Here is a 15,416-nt window from a genome sequence, read left to right as displayed (position 1 = left end):
GCTTTTGCAAGCCACAAGTGAGAGTCAGAATCCACAGAGTCAAGTCTTGTTTTAATGAATACAAACACACATTTTCAGTGTACAATAAGATACCCATAGGAAGTGTCACCACTTTGATGTCCAGAGCAGAATAAACACAATAGCTCCACATTTCATAAAATTTACAATTTAAAGCACTGAAATGAGACGGCAAACATCAGACTATAACATTTCATACAGTTCATGATAATAACATACAGTATTTACACACTGAAGTATCAGGTCTGTGCGGCAATCAGCGGGACGGCTGGCGGACACGAGGACAGGATGTCTTTTTATTGCTGGGTGACAGTTAACATTCACAAACACATAACATGCTACGCTGCTGCTTTCTGACTCCGCTCTATGGCCATCCTCTCTAGCCGCTCAGTGTAGAATCCATTGAAGTCCAGCCTGTGACATTATGGGGTTAAAAAAGAAGAGAAGAAATTAATTCCTCATCATATACCAAGACTTTCCAAATACACGTTCAGTCACATTAGCAGCAGACGCGATGTGTTTACCTGTAGATGATGCTGATCATGCTGTGCTCACAGTCGTTGGTGCTGTAGATGCTCAGCTTGTCCAGCAGGTCCAGCAGCAGCATGCTGAAGTTACTGTCACACTTACTGATGGTGGCTTCAAAGCCTGCGTCAGACTGCAGGGCGTCCACGTACTCGGCTAAAAACTGAAGCGGCGAGACAGCACCCACGTATCAGCTGAGGCACGTTAAGCTCTTAAGCTGTGGTGTTTTTGCAAATAGTTGGAATATTTTTTTGATAACATGTTCACGTTGACCGGATATTTCCTGCAGTACACGGTCTGCTTGATCAGATCTAAATCTAAATCTCTGACGATGACTGCTGTGAAAATACCTTAGTGGTCATCCTCTTCCTCTCTGCCTCCTCAGCATGTTCACTCTGAGTGGGAGGACCGTCCATCGTCCCTTGTTCCAGAGAGAGACGCTCTAATCTCATGCTCTGAGTGAACCGCTACAGCAGTCAACAAAAAACAAGCATCCAGTAGTTTCATCAGGTTCTGACGCACATCTGTGTGGCATTTTAGTCAGGCAATAAGGATACTTAAAAAGATACAAACCTGCATGCAGTTTGTGAACATGACGCAGATGGCCATGAGTTTGGAGAAGATCCTGAGAAGCTCGGGGTTGGTGAGCATGCAGTCCTTCAGGCAGTTGTCCAGGAAGCTCGTGTGGTGGCAAAGCACGTCGTCGATGTTTGAGGCCTGGCGAAGGAAAACACGGTCAGTCCACACACAGCGGCTGTCAGCTGGATGTGAGAGCTCATTCACTCACTGTTTTCAGGTTGTTCTCCATGACGTGCCAGGTGGGCTCCATCACCTCAAACATCATGTAGTACTGGATGTTCTGCACAAAGTTGAGCATGCGTTGCCGCAGGGCGAACGCAGCTGCAAACCTGGCAGGCGATAAAAGCAGTTTGAATGAAGTGTGTGAGGACGTTTTGCTATATTAACATAAATTCCCTAAAATCCTACCCCAGCTCACCATTTGGGAGAACGTAAAGAGTACTGCTTGAAGTCTTTGTTGCTGATCCACACGTTGCACAGCAGCCTCTCGACATGTTTGCAGTAAAACATGTGTCTGAACAACATCTGGTACCTCGTCAGGGCTTTCCTGGAGACAAAATTTGTTTTTTTATATTTCTTTACTAAATGTGTTTGATTTGCTTTACCAGACCTAAACATTTATTTAATTTATCTAGCTGCATTGCTATGAGCTTAGGAAATCACAACCGCACTTTCTATTGTTGATTATTATGTTATGTTTAAGAAGGCAGCAGAGGAAGTGCGCTGAACTATCCTGAAGGTTAAAAGAAAACCAAACGATAATAAGCACATGAATGAGGTGAAATCGAGAGGCAGCGGCAGAGCGGAACCTGTTGATGATGAGCGACAGCGGCCATTTGACGATGTAGTCGAAGGAGAAGGCCTCCAGGCCGCTGAGGGCCACGTCTGTGGGCTCTGCGTTGATGATGGCCTTCTCCTGTTTGGTCTCGATGGCCAGCACCCGCAGCAGCTGAGTGATAACATCATGAGGCATCAAGTCAATCTGTGGAAAGAAGAGAGGAAGTTCAGGTCTTAAAAAGTGTGGAACAGGAAGATGCTCACATCACGAGATCAATCTGTGAGTGAAAGAAGACCACAAGACTTTCTTGACTGATATTTGTATAATGAAGCAATGGATGGATCGTGAGGAATCATCTAAATCAATGTGCAATAACTGACTTTTTTGGCCACTTGGGGGCAGCAAGAACTAGCTTTAAGTACAACAGGCACATAATCCACTCGCCAAGATACGAAGCAACGTTATCATCCATTTGGAGTCGTGTTGGAGTCCACCTGCACACCGGCTTGTTTCCACCCACCTTGAGGTCGTCTTTGAAAGGGTCCGTGTTGGCTGTGCTCATCCTCAGAGCCAGCTCCAGGAGGGCCTCCAGTCTGGGAGGAACGATGTCGTCCACTGGCTTCTTCAGTTCGTCCTCCGTCAGGTCCATGAAGTGCACGAAGAAATCGCCTTTGTCCATCAGGAAGTAGTGCTTGATGGATCTAATAAACACAGCACAGGCACATGTGGTTTAATAAATAAAAGAAAAATAATCTAAAAATAAATGAAAGAAAAACGACAAAGAAAAACACCTCAGGCGGGAAACCAGCTCCTTCTCCTCCATGAGGAAGTTCAGCAGGACCTTGCTGGCGTAATTGTAAGCTTTCTCTATCTGCTCCACATAAGCCCTCTCCTTCAGGGTGTACAGGACCTCCTTGGCATCAGGACACGTCACGTCGCGGCCGCACTCCCGCACCACGTTGAGGTATTTCCCTACAAAACAACAGAGATGGGAATCAAAATCTTTCAGCCTAAGAAAGGCTCCTGTAAAGCTTGTTTGTTTGTTTTGTTTTTACCTGTGCTTAATATTTTGTCTGCCATTTTCTGTAGAAAGGAGGGAATGCGATGTTGCACAATGGTGTACCTCTGATCCCAGTACTTATCGTTGTAGTCCTCCTGAATTTTCTCCTTCTGCAGCTCGTGCTCTTCCACCATGAACTCACTGTGAAGACACAACGTATGGACACAACGGACATGAACTCAGGTTCAGACACAAAGCAGATACAGCAGGATACGCGTGGTTTGTTGTGTCTGAAGTGCACCTGTATGGATCCTTGATGATGCCCCTGTAGATCCACTTCTCCAGGATTTCAAAATAAGGGACGCTGGCTGCCTTGGTGAGGTAGAGACACAACTCCTGAGCCTGGCTGTCGCCGGTGTAGTTGAAGGTTCGGTCATGAAGAAGACTCAGCGTGGAGCCACCCATACATTCTCCTTTGTCCACCGAAGACGCTGAGAAAGTTTAAACAAGTTTAAACATTGCTTTTATTTTACAACAGTACCAGCTGTCTACGTATTCTTTACAAAACATTTCGTTTTTTGTTTTTTTTTTAGTGAACAAAGTCGATAAAATAACACAATGTTTGTAGTGGGGCTACAATTTCTGATTACTTTCACAGTTAATCAATTAATGATGAAACACTGCAGCTGCTTGCTGGTGCTGCTGTTCTCTCTTAACCGGGTTCAGATCACCCCCAAGTGGTCTAAATGAGAAGCTCACATTCATGGATGAGAAAAATTATACCGGTGCTGAAACCTTGGCTTCAATACAAGCTTCTGAACGGTCTGTGAGCACTTTTATAAAAAAATGACATTACACTTCACAGTACAGGAAGGAGCTGTTCAAAGACCTGTGAGCAGCTGCAGAAACTGTTTTTACTCTGCACACACCTGTATAACTGGAGCAAAATGAAGAGACTGTTGGAATACCAAAGACACAAATCTCCTACCAATAGAGGCCAGTATCTCCATGGTCCTCATGGTGGGCTGGATGTAGAACCAGAGCTTCTGCAGGGACAGCAGGCCCTGCCGCTGGAGGTGCTCCAGCTGAGTGACCAGGATCAGGTACTCCTTCATCAGGGTCCTCATGGCCGCCGTCAGCGCATGGTTCACCTGACCGTACTCAAAGGACGACTTCTCCTCGATGAAGCTGAAGGACAAATACAAAACCACAACCACTACTGATGTTTCCTCTGATGCAGTCAGAAACATGAACAAATGAGCTTCATAGTCTGAAAGCATCGATTCGACTTGATATTTTTAAATACTCACCGTGTTATAGTGGAGTAATATGACGCAACTGGTAATATTCTGTTAACCAGCTCTTTGACAGACATGTCCAGCGTTGAGTCCACAATGAAGGAGCGGTTCTGCCTACCCAGTACAGGCTGAGCTGTGATGTCTCGCCCGTCAACTCCGATCAGGACAAACAGCAGATCCTCCACCAGAGCTTGTTCCTGAGCAGCCAGGGGCATCGTGCCTGACCGCAGGCAACACTGTTAGAAACACTTCCAACAATAACAAACCGTAGTTGAGCATTAAAAGTGGCTTACCAATGGCCACAGCTGGATCTGCTGCAGGGGTGGGGCTAGTGATGAAATCTCCGAGGAGAGCAGGACGGTCGTACACCCAGTTAGGAAACACAGGGTTAGGTTGGGTGGGGTTCTTCTTGTTGTGTTTGTCCCTCAGCATTTTCCGTGTGACTTCAGCAGGCTGCAGGAAAAAACAAATTCACAAAAACAAGCCAAAGAGAGTTACAGGATCAGATATCGGGTCAACTATAATCACTTCTCACTACATACTCATACACTGTGTCATCCGACATGAATGCTAAATTGTCGTCGGTTGTGTGCCTAAAAAGAGAAGGTAATTGGGGCTTTTGGGGAAGAAAAACACAACCATTTACCTCGGCAAAGTAACAAAAATCCCATCCAAATTCTGTTAAGGCTTGTAAAATGACCCCTCCTATAGATTCAAATCAACTGCATCTGAGTAAGAAATGCTCACCAGAGGAGCGTTGGAGCTGGCCGTAACGTTGCCGAGCTTCTTTCGCAGCTCGTCCAGTTCCTGCATGGACATCTTGGAGGTGGTCTGAGGCAGACTGTAACTGGCAGTTGTGGTTGATGTTGTGTTCGCTGATGACTCTGACCTCTCTTTGGCATTCTGCTGCAGAAACTGGAGCGTCTGCAAAAGTATCACAACGAAGCTGTGAGACAGTGTGATAAAAACTTTTCAACGTTTTGAATGGGTTTGGGTGAAAACTATATAATTAGCTGTAAATGATTACCTCTTTATCCTCACAGAGTTTGGAGAGCAGGTAGACAAGAGGGTCGAGGTTTCGAACATTTTTGGACTTGAGCTCTTCGTACTTCCGCAAGAAGTCCTCTGGAGTTTTAGAGAACTCTGCTAATTTGACCTGAAAATGACAACACAGTCAATATCCAATCCAATATCAAAGCTCCAGCTCTTTTAATGATTCATTTTGGGAAAAAAATGTAACCAGCTAAACAATAACATATTTCTAATTTCTAGTGTCAGCTGTTTGAGCACATCTGGCAAAAAATATCTGCTGGCCAGTGATGTCTGCAAAGCGTCCTGATGCCATCCTTCTAGGACGTTAAGGTCAATGTTGTGCTAAAGGAGTCCCAAATGAGTGCCCACCTTGGCACTGTGCGCGGAGACTGTAGTTGTCACATATGGAGTCCTGTGTTTCTGCAGTAAGTCTATGTAGCCTTCTGCTCCATCACCTCCTCGAACATGAAGCAGGCTGAGCAGCTCGTTCACGTCGTGGTGGATCCTGAACTCACTCATGGCTCAGGCAGCTGAAATGACAACACACTTTGTTTAGGAGGAGAACAGATTAGCCCCAATACAGTCGGTATGAATATGAGAGGTGCTGATTCATACTGACAAACGGAACTCAGGACAGACAATGAATCGGGCGCAAGCAGCGATTTTAAAGGCTTACATGAACCATCTTCTTTAAGGAGCTGCGAGCGATGCTGAGCTAACAGTTAACGTTATTTGATGCTAGCTTGCTAACTAGCTATACAGCCAGTACCGGGTAAAATGAACTAGCCTGGAGGATGAGGATGATATCTGCGTAGCTAGCTTATCCCGAATGGACCATTTGTCAAATAGGTATAATAACGTAACGCAATAGTCATAAACCTTTTTGCGGGTTTAACCCAGGTCTCGACGCTGTACCTGTCAGACGTATCTCTACAGCACAACAGCGAACAGCAGAGCAGATACCAAACGCGCCCACAACTAGTCAAATTCTTCTTCTTCTTCTCCTACTGTAATCTGCGCTGTAATGACGCCATACTGCCCCCCACAGGTTAAACAAGATGCTACAACTTTATTTATTGACAGCTTAACGTTAACAAACTGCACAGCTTTAATATTAAAACTAGTTCGTGTCTTTTTCTGTTTTTCTCTGCTCGCCCTGTTGTCATTCAATATAGTTGATTTTTCTTAATCCATTACGTTTATTTCTATTTTATGACAAACAATTTTCACAGCTGCTTTCATTTCTTTTTGCTTTACCTTGTTTGCATCCAGTTTTAACGGTTTAATTATTTCTCGTGAGATGTCCTCATAGGCCTATATGAGTTATTTTGATGTCACCATCCCAGTCCTTTTTAAGCACTGTTTTGTTACCTGTGCAAATAAACATAATTTCAAAGTAATCCCTTTAATGCTGCATGTTGAAATACACACAGACTTTTTGTGATACGTGCCTGGATTGTTTATTGTTTATTTTATTGTTATTGTAGGATGGCCTAAAAGGTCAAAACACTGCAACGTTGGACAAAACTCATAAACAACATAGGAAGCCGAACAACATCACAGAGACCACAATGACAGTTATTGACATTATAGATTAATACACAATTTTTGGATATTAGTCCATGATTGCTTTCCAAGCTAGCTGTGATGTCAAAAGGTGAAGGTCAAACATCCAGGTGAAGTAACAATAAGCAAAAAAGCATTTGATAATTTAAGTATCAAAGAACAAGCTGGATATTAAGTTATTAGTCCATCTCAAACACATTTATTTTTGATTTGATTCTAAAACATTTCAGTTAAAAACTAACTAAAGGCTAAAATTCCTTTAGCTTTATTTTGAAAAACGATGACATAGCGGAAGTAAACAGTAATCACGTTACAACCCGGAAGAATTGCCTTTCTCTGATTAACGTTTGAATAGACGAGAATGACCAATTTATCTTGTGAAGGACCGATTAAACGCGATGCTGCTGACATCGTACTGCCTTTGTTAGTCATATTTGTGTCTTAATTTTTGGCGCTGGAGGTAGAGGCGGTCGAGTGCGAGCAGCAACGCCCTGATGCCAGCCTCCCCGTCGGAGAAAAATATCCTCGCTCTGTTTACAAATCGGCTGAGAGAAATTGTTTCCCCGCAGTGTATCGTTAGCTAATCGTGCGGTTGTGTGTGTTTTTCAGACGAAGCTAACATGGCTGAGCTGCATGTTGTGGAACAGAGCGGTACTGGCACCATAGAGCAGCCCGAGCACCGCGACGTTCGGGGCTCGATGCGCCTGGCTTCGCCCACTCTCATGGTTCCGCCGCGGAGCAGCCAGCTCAGTCCCGGCGGGGTGTCGAGTGGCAGCGGCGGACGCTCGGTGTTCGGCTTCCCGGTGAAAAGCAACCCGAGCTCCCCGTCCGAACCGCTGGACAAGCCGGGCTCACGCTGGGTTCGACTCAACGTTGGTGGGACCTACTTCATCACGACCAAACAGACGCTGTGCAGGGACCCAAAATCCTTCCTGTTCCGACTGTGTCAGGAGGACCCGGACCTGGACTCAGACAAAGTGAGTGGCTCCATCATGTCACAGTAAAGGGCTCAGTTCACTCTCTGTATAAGTAAATAATGATAAATCAAGCAAGGTAAATGCTTACAGCTCGGCCGTGTAGTAATAATATTAATAATGACATTTTCCTGCATGTAATTATGGTCCTAATCGATTGTTCTCCATTGTTGTGTACAGTAAAACTGCAGTTAATGACCATTTTTATTATTGTTTCATCCACTAATCCAATCTCTCTAATGTAACATCTTAATGTGTAAAGTAGCTAGTAACCATATCTGTCAAAACATGTAGTGAAGTACAATGTTGATATAATATGATGTTGATGCTCCTCACAAATCATGTGTGAAGTCATTAACAAACTTCAAACTGACCTTTAAAGCCAGTAATTGTGCTCCACTGTTACGTAAGGCTACAACTACCACTTTAACACGATCTGTCCGTGATTTTCTGGATATCCACTGATATCCTGATATCCACGGCAGTTCCTGGTCACTTATCGTCATACGTCTACGTGTTAAGCTAAAAGCATCCATTTACGAAAATATAATCAAGTTTGTGATTTTAGTTATTGAATCGATGAGTTTGTAAAAAGGCCATCACAGAGCCCCAAGGTGACATCCTCAAATAACAGTCCAAAAAAGATATTTAATTTACAACGATGTACAACAAGAACGAGCAGCAAACTGTCACACCAGAGAAGCAAAAATATGTTTGGGATTTTTGCTTGAAAACGGACTCAAAACGATCAGTCGGTCATCAGAATAGCTGACGGCTGATCGGTCGATTGGCTTCAGCTCTAACTCCGCCTGTTATTATCTCCCAGCTGTTTCCTGCAGTGTTTTATAGCCTCAGACGAAAACAAACCTCTGCTAACGTCATGAAAAATTCACACACTTTTATGGCATAAAACATTAACTCTCTCATTGTTTCTAAATGTAGCACATGAAGCAGCTCAGCATACTTGATGAAGTTGATGTACGTGCAGCTGCTGCGTGTTGTCATAAAAGTGTCAGCTAAATATATTGAATCTCATTAACCTTCAGGGAAAAACCAACCAGTCCTCCTCTCTAATGTCAGCTTTTGACGTGTTCCTACAGGACGAGACGGGGGCCTACCTGATCGACAGGGACCCCACGTACTTCGGCCCCATCCTGAATTACCTGCGGCACGGGAAACTGATCATGGATAAGAATCTGGCCGAGGAAGGTAAAACATTTGGGTCACTGCTGTGAGATTTTCAAACATCATGCGGAGCTGAGAGCAAACAATTAAGTCTGATGAACCACACTGTCATGTCGTAGGCGTTGATTTCGGGGGGTTGATGGGGACAACATTTAGAACGGCTTTTGTCCCCATCAGATAAACATATGAAAGTAGCAGAGGACTTTTATTTTGCATGAATTTTGTGTTTTCCTGTACATAAATCAGGACATCTGCTCTGTGTCAGGTGTTCTTGAGGAAGCCGAGTTCTACAACATCGCGTCACTGGTGAGGCTGGTTAAAGAGAGGATACGGGACAACGAGAACCGGACGTCTCAGGTGCAGAAAACAGACGCCAAAGCAGTGACGTCTGGTCAGACGGCTGAGAATAGAATAAATTTGTACACCAGACTTTGTTCCAGCACAAATAAAACCAAAAATAGCTTTTTGTTTGTGTTTGTGGGCAGATCATTGATGCTGTTCTGTATGTGTGTGCTTTGTCGTGTCCCTCAGGGTCCTGTGAAGCATGTGTATCGAGTACTACAGTGCCAAGAGGAGGAACTCACACAGATGGTCTCCACCATGTCGGACGGTTGGAAGTTCGAGCAGGTGCACAAAATGCAGATTTTTTTTTCTCTCCTGTCATGTCTTAGTTTACGCTTTGCTGGTTTCAAAGCTGCTGTTGCAAGCCTCAGTTTGGAGGCGGGCTTAAAACATTTATAAAGAAAAGTTTGCAAAGTCGATGAATTCTCGGATATTTGTCACTAAATGTGAGTGAATTCTTTAAACACGCGTATGACCGAGTGTCAGAGCTCAGCATTTTGTATCCGACTGAAATGTGTCCCCGTTCTCTGGCATTAGCTTCTGTGAAGATGTTGGCAGTTGTGGCCTAAAAGAGAGACGAGCTTTGTGACCAGAAGGTTGTCGGTTCGATCCAAGTAACCCCCGTGATTACCACCACCAAGGTGCCTTTGAGCAAAGCCCCAAATCGCCAGCATTACAGACGAATCTGCTGATCGTAGTCTTGATTGATCGGTCATTTTTGTCTATAAGAAGTGTGAAAATAGTGAAAAATATCCATTACAATTTCATTACAGGAGCTCTAAACCCCAGAGATAATCAATTTATAAAGTATAGAAAGTAGAGAGAAAAGCAGGAAATCCTCTCATTTGAGAAAGTGGAACCGAGCAATAAAATCCCAGTAAAATTCCAATAAAAATCCCAGAATTTAGCTTATAATCCACAGAACTTTTGACATGCAGACGTTTCCTCCACAGAAGCAACCTTAAAGTTTCCTGTCTTACACTTTCTTTCCTCTCCACAGCTCATAAGCATCGGCTCCTCTTACAACTACGGCAATGAGGACCAGGCAGAGTTTTTATGTGTAGTTTCCCGGGAACTCAACAACTCCACCAACGGCATCGTCATCGAGCCCACCGAGAAGGCCAAGGTGAGTGGTCTGCCCAGGTGACGAGGATGCACATATTCTATGTTTTTATTTTTGTCAATAAAAATGCCATGGAAAGAATAGCCTTATCTTCAGGAAATACCAGCTTCAGTTTGAGACTTCCTAACTCATTTTTCCTTCCTCCCTCACAGATCCTTCAGGAGCGAGGCTCGCGGATGTGAGGACACACCTGAGCTTGATGACACTTTTTGTTAACTCAGTAAAAACTAAACAACAACATGAACATTTTCTCCGATTTATCAACAAGATCCATGAGTTTACTCCCCTCTTGGCCATCTTCATCATCGACCCCCTTCCCTCCTCCTCCTCCTCCTCCTCCTCTGGTGTGCCTTTCCACAGCGGGGGTGGGGGGGGGGCTCCCCGACTCTCCCCCTCTCCCCCCGACTTGTCTTCTCATTTCGTCCTCTCCATTGTGGGCTGTGGGACACTTCATGGGGAGTTAAAAAGGGAATACAAGAGAAAGTGTTTTTCCTCTGAGCAGCTTTTTGATGGTCAGTGTCACTGCGGCGGAGGCTACGGTGCTGATTGTAGCCCCACATCATTGTGAGTGGGTGGACACCCAGCACAGAGCTACTGTCATTATCAACATCTTCATCCTCGTCATCATCGCTACTGACGGACAGGATTCTTCCTCTCTTACACGTTTGGCTCTGTCGACTTAGCAGAAAACCTCCTCAGGGCTCTCAAAGGACACAAAGGAATGAACACAACTCCACTGACTGAGCCTCTCTTCACCCGAGTCTGTTCACGAAGCGAGCGTCCACGCCCGCCGTCTCCCTCTCTGCACTCCCGGACTCCTGGGCTGACGTCTGAGGCGCAGCAGAACCGAGCCAGGAGGTGGAGGATGAGCCCGATCGCCGGTGGCAGCGTTTCCGCCCGCTCTCTTGAGTCTTCAGACCTCAAACGCTTGTCACGCATCGTCTTGCAGATGCCGCGTTTTGGTTTCCGACTGCGGCCTCCGAGAAAATTTGGGATATTTCTGTGCAAAAGAAAAACAAAGACTCAAAGAGACTAAGCTACACCTGTGTACAATTTGTCAAGGCATGTGAGGAATCTATATAAATCTATATAGGCTACATGATGAAATTATATGAAAATTTGAATGCAAATAGTGTAATTATTGATTTTTGTATCATAGTTGTCATATATTTACATATTCTGGTGGATGAGTCTATTTAAACAATAGAGGAAATATCATTTTTCATAAGCGGTTTTCCTGAAGGTCTCCCACTCGGTAACATGGATGTGAGTACGTGAATGCGGTGCCTCTCTGCTTTCTGTCCATGACTGAAATATCACACGTTTTTCAGCTGCACGTTTTCTGTAGTGTTCCTCAAGAAAAAAGCCTCCAGATGTTGTCAGTAATTTTCTCTTCGATATCCTACTTTGATCTCTTGCATATCTTGAAATTGTAACTGGAGATCAGGAAACCTTCGGTCATCGCCGCGTGTCCAGACCGGCGTGGCGGGATCGGACTGTGGCCAGTTTGTATGCTGCCTCAACCCCCCCCTCGCTGTGCTCCACTCATGCCAGTATTCGCCCTCTGTGAAGCTGCCTCTGGTGCCGCTGGTGGTCCACTTAACGCCCAAATGGCTGTCTCGTCTTACGTTCTGCAGCACTTGTAGCAACCGCAGCGCAAACTGAATCGCACTCCTCACGCTTAAGGCCCAGAGACGCCTGAGCCGGATGGCACGGGTGTCTTCACAGGGAAGCCTTTAGTTTAGATGTGACTTCTTCTTTCAGTGCCAGCAGAAAGTTTCCAACTTGGCTAAGAAAGTTTCTCTTGACAATAAGTTGTCCTGTGATGGTGCTTGTAGCAACATCTCCAAACGATTTTTTACAATTAATCGTTTAGTGTATAAAATATCAGGAATTAATGAAGAATGCCAAATTCAGGTTCCTGGAGCTCACCAGGAATCTGTCGGTCCACTGCGCCCTCCAAACACTCGCTCTTATCAGACTTCGATGCTGTTGCTGCTGTAAATGAGACTTTGTAATTCCACATATCAGACGAGGAATACGAAACATCTGTTTGTCGCCCGCCGTGCAGACTGAACTCACATTTTAGTCACCATCTGGCACGTCTGATCTTTCTCCCCAGCGTTGATCACTTTGACACGCCCGTCTTTGTATAAAGAACATATTTGATGCAGTTATGTTATATCATGCATGAACAAAAAGAATGCGTTAAAGCAGAAAAAAAAACTACCTTAGCTGTTGTCCTGCTCCCTGACGGCGCTCAGTCCGGCCTCGGAGCTCAAACTTTGACGTGACTTCTTCTTTGTTGTTTATTTTCTTCCTCTCGACTGCGTTTCATTGTGCTGATCTGAGTCGTGAGCAGACTGTGTGCTGCTAAAGATGCCCGGACGGCTCACTGAGGAGCACTTTCTCCTCCCTTGTTGTTCTCTGGGCCTTTGCAAAGCACCTTGGGTGTTGTTTCCCTTCGTCTGTTGTCCAGTGTTGTGCCTTTGACCTGTGTTGTGCACAGTTGTTCTCCCTTCTTATCATAAGGTGCCTCTCATACCTTAAAAAAGCCAGGAGGCACCTACCTGAGGTATATTCTATAATACGGTCTTTAGCTCGTTTTCTGTTGTTGGTGTTTCAGTGAGAGGCAAACGAATCCATTTTCCCCTGCAATATTTCATGTTTTATGATACCTACTGACAAACAGAAAATGATTTCCAGCTGCTTTCTCTGTGCTGTTCCTTTTGAGCTAAATCCACCCACAGTCCCTTAACACCTTGAGGTTCAAAACTGTCCCTGAATCCTGAATGTGGTGGTTGGCATCGTGCGTCACCAGATGGGATTGAATCAGGGGGCAGTCGATGGCAGGAAGACCAAGTCAAAGCGGGTTTTCCTTCCTGCTTTGTATAACTCCAGCTGTGCGCTTGATGTCGAAAAGTGATTTGACTATAAACCTGCCATCATTTGGTTTTGTATTCTTACTTTGTTTCCCCCTGAGTTGCATGCTGAAGCCACGACTAAAGAATCCATTTTGAGATGTGTGTAATCGACCCTGAAAGCACTTACTGTACCCGTCACCTTTGTGAACCCGGTTTTATCGTACCTCGCACTGCTCAGTGGTTCCAAAACTGAAAGTCCCCAGGAGAGGTCACATATTTCTGTCAGTGAAATCTGCTTATTTTTAAAATCCTCTTAATATTTTGCTGTAGCCATGCTAGCAGCGCTGAATGGATGGCACCGTCAGTCAGTCAGTCAGTCCACCACTTTGGCCAGGACTGGGGGCTGTCAGGATATCAACTTCCTCTTTAGCTTTGTTTCTCATGTGTCGTTTGTCTCTTGGCATATAAACTACACTAAAGACAAGAGAGCGAGTAGGGAGGAAGAGAGATGTAATATCCCAGCAGCTGCTGCCATGAACTTTTGTACAGACATTGTTTTCCCCAGAGGGTGAACTGCTGACTCGGTGATGTCAACATTTGCATGCTAACACGCTAAACTGGGACGGCGAACGTGGTCAAGTTTGTGCCTGCCAAACATGTTAGCGTGTTAGCTCTTAGCCCAAAGCCCTGCTGTCCCAAAGTGCAGCCGTACAGAGCTGCTAGCATGACTGCAGACCACTGAACTTGTTGTTTTGTGACTTAGAAAATAGTTTTACCTACTGAGGAATCAAACTGAATGATTTAAATGATCACATAAATTTGTCACAAGACCAAAAGTCTGGGAACCACTGACCAAGCCAACATTGCAGCGTGATTATCTAAACACTTGAACCAAGCCCCTGTTTTTAAAACAAACAAACAAAAAAAAGAACTTTTGACTTTAGTTTTTACTTTCACCTGCACTAGTTAGCCTTCAGATGATGTGCAATTTTAACAAATCTGCAAAACAGTAAAATATATCTCTGTTGTTTGGGCACGTGAAAACACGAGAGCATGCGTTGTTCTAGAGATTCTGATGTTGTGTACTGGATTTAGTCCGGCCTCCGTGTTCGTGCTAAGTGTCTGTGATGCATGGTGGGTGGAGCAGAGGGACGGCATGGCTCTGTGGTGTGTAGGTGTAGATTTCATGTGTGGAACAGTTGGTCTACAGCTAGACGTGTTCTCTACTCACACGTTCTGTTTCTCTGTTGTTTTTGTATCCTCGTCATGTCCGTTTAACCTATCGGTGGATGAAAGAGTCGCTAAAGCTTCTAATGCAGGTTAGCCAGTCGGTCAGATGGCAGACTCCCCCCGCGACCTGCAGGTCAACACGCAGAAGAAAGATTTTCGTAATTCACGGATCATTTTTGCCAGTTAATCTGTAAACACCTGCATGCGTTTGTGAACATGCACACTTGTACACTCATTTAGACGTGTTGGAGAAAGTCACCTATTAACAGTTACTTTGTGTTCATTTATCAACAGTATTGATGTCAAATGTGAATATCGTTAATGGAGAAATGTTTGGAAGCTGACAAAGCATTTTGTCTGATTGTTTGTTTCACTTTTATTTATTTTGTATTTTTTGAATTTTGTCTACCAATGTTGTTTCTTTACATGTAACAATTTTAACAAAACCCTGTCTGGTTTTTAATCATAAAATGTGTCTGTGTTTTAAGATGTGCCTCATTTTGTTGGTCTTGTTTACTGTGGATTTACAGTGAAACGTCTTAAACACACTTCTAACATAATGAAAGATTGCTGATAAAGACCTCATTTCAACTTGTTCCACCAGCCATGAATATTTTACTGCTTACTAAGCCTTGTTTGCATATATTTCCATTGCTTGCCGTGCAGTGAGGGGTAAAGTCACATCATACATCACAGTCACCTGGAATATGTGACGGCTGCTGCCGCTCCAACACCAAAGAGCTGAGTGAAAGTTTGTCTGTGCTGCTTAAAACAATAAATAATGCAGATCTTTTCCGGGAGCAGTCAGTCACGGCACGCGGGGTCTAAACTTTTATTTATCTAAAATGAGACCAAGCTTGCAGTGATGAATGTTCATGTGGTGATGTGAGAGCAAAACGTGA

General features: G+C 44.4%; 2 protein-coding genes across 2 annotated transcripts; one reads left to right on the top strand and one right to left on the bottom strand.

The window, feature by feature from the left end:
• Positions 1–32: 32 nt before the first annotated feature.
• tubgcp2 (tubulin, gamma complex associated protein 2) lies at positions 33–6,290 on the bottom strand. The gene is made up of 18 exons (XM_046376360.1): positions 6,146–6,290; positions 5,600–5,760; positions 5,226–5,354; positions 4,946–5,122; positions 4,492–4,651; positions 4,211–4,418; positions 3,889–4,088; positions 3,202–3,391; positions 2,956–3,101; positions 2,692–2,872; positions 2,421–2,601; positions 1,932–2,104; positions 1,541–1,669; positions 1,331–1,451; positions 1,117–1,260; positions 894–1,010; positions 543–706; positions 33–432 (listed from the first exon to the last, which is right to left on the bottom strand). The coding sequence occupies exons 2-18, from the start codon at positions 5,747–5,749 to the stop codon at positions 357–359; spliced, it is 2,646 nt and encodes an 881-aa protein (XP_046232316.1). The 5' UTR covers positions 5,750–5,760; positions 6,146–6,290; the 3' UTR covers positions 33–356.
• Positions 6,291–7,084: 794 nt separating this feature from the next.
• kctd2 (potassium channel tetramerization domain containing 2) lies at positions 7,085–15,001 on the top strand. The gene is made up of 7 exons (XM_046377446.1): positions 7,085–7,219; positions 7,406–7,773; positions 8,871–8,979; positions 9,221–9,312; positions 9,487–9,582; positions 10,298–10,423; positions 10,573–15,001. Exons 1-7 carry the CDS (start codon positions 7,195–7,197, stop codon positions 10,600–10,602), a joined length of 846 nt encoding a protein of 281 aa, XP_046233402.1. The 5' UTR covers positions 7,085–7,194; the 3' UTR covers positions 10,603–15,001.
• Positions 15,002–15,416: the final 415 nt, after the last annotated feature.

The sequence above is a fragment of the Scatophagus argus genome, chromosome 21 (assembly GCF_020382885.2).
Source record: "Scatophagus argus isolate fScaArg1 chromosome 21, fScaArg1.pri, whole genome shotgun sequence".
In the NCBI taxonomy this organism is placed as follows: Eukaryota; Metazoa; Chordata; class Actinopteri; family Scatophagidae; genus Scatophagus; species Scatophagus argus.
Note: the sequence above shows the minus strand (reverse complement) of the source record. Positions and strands in the feature narration are given on the sequence as shown.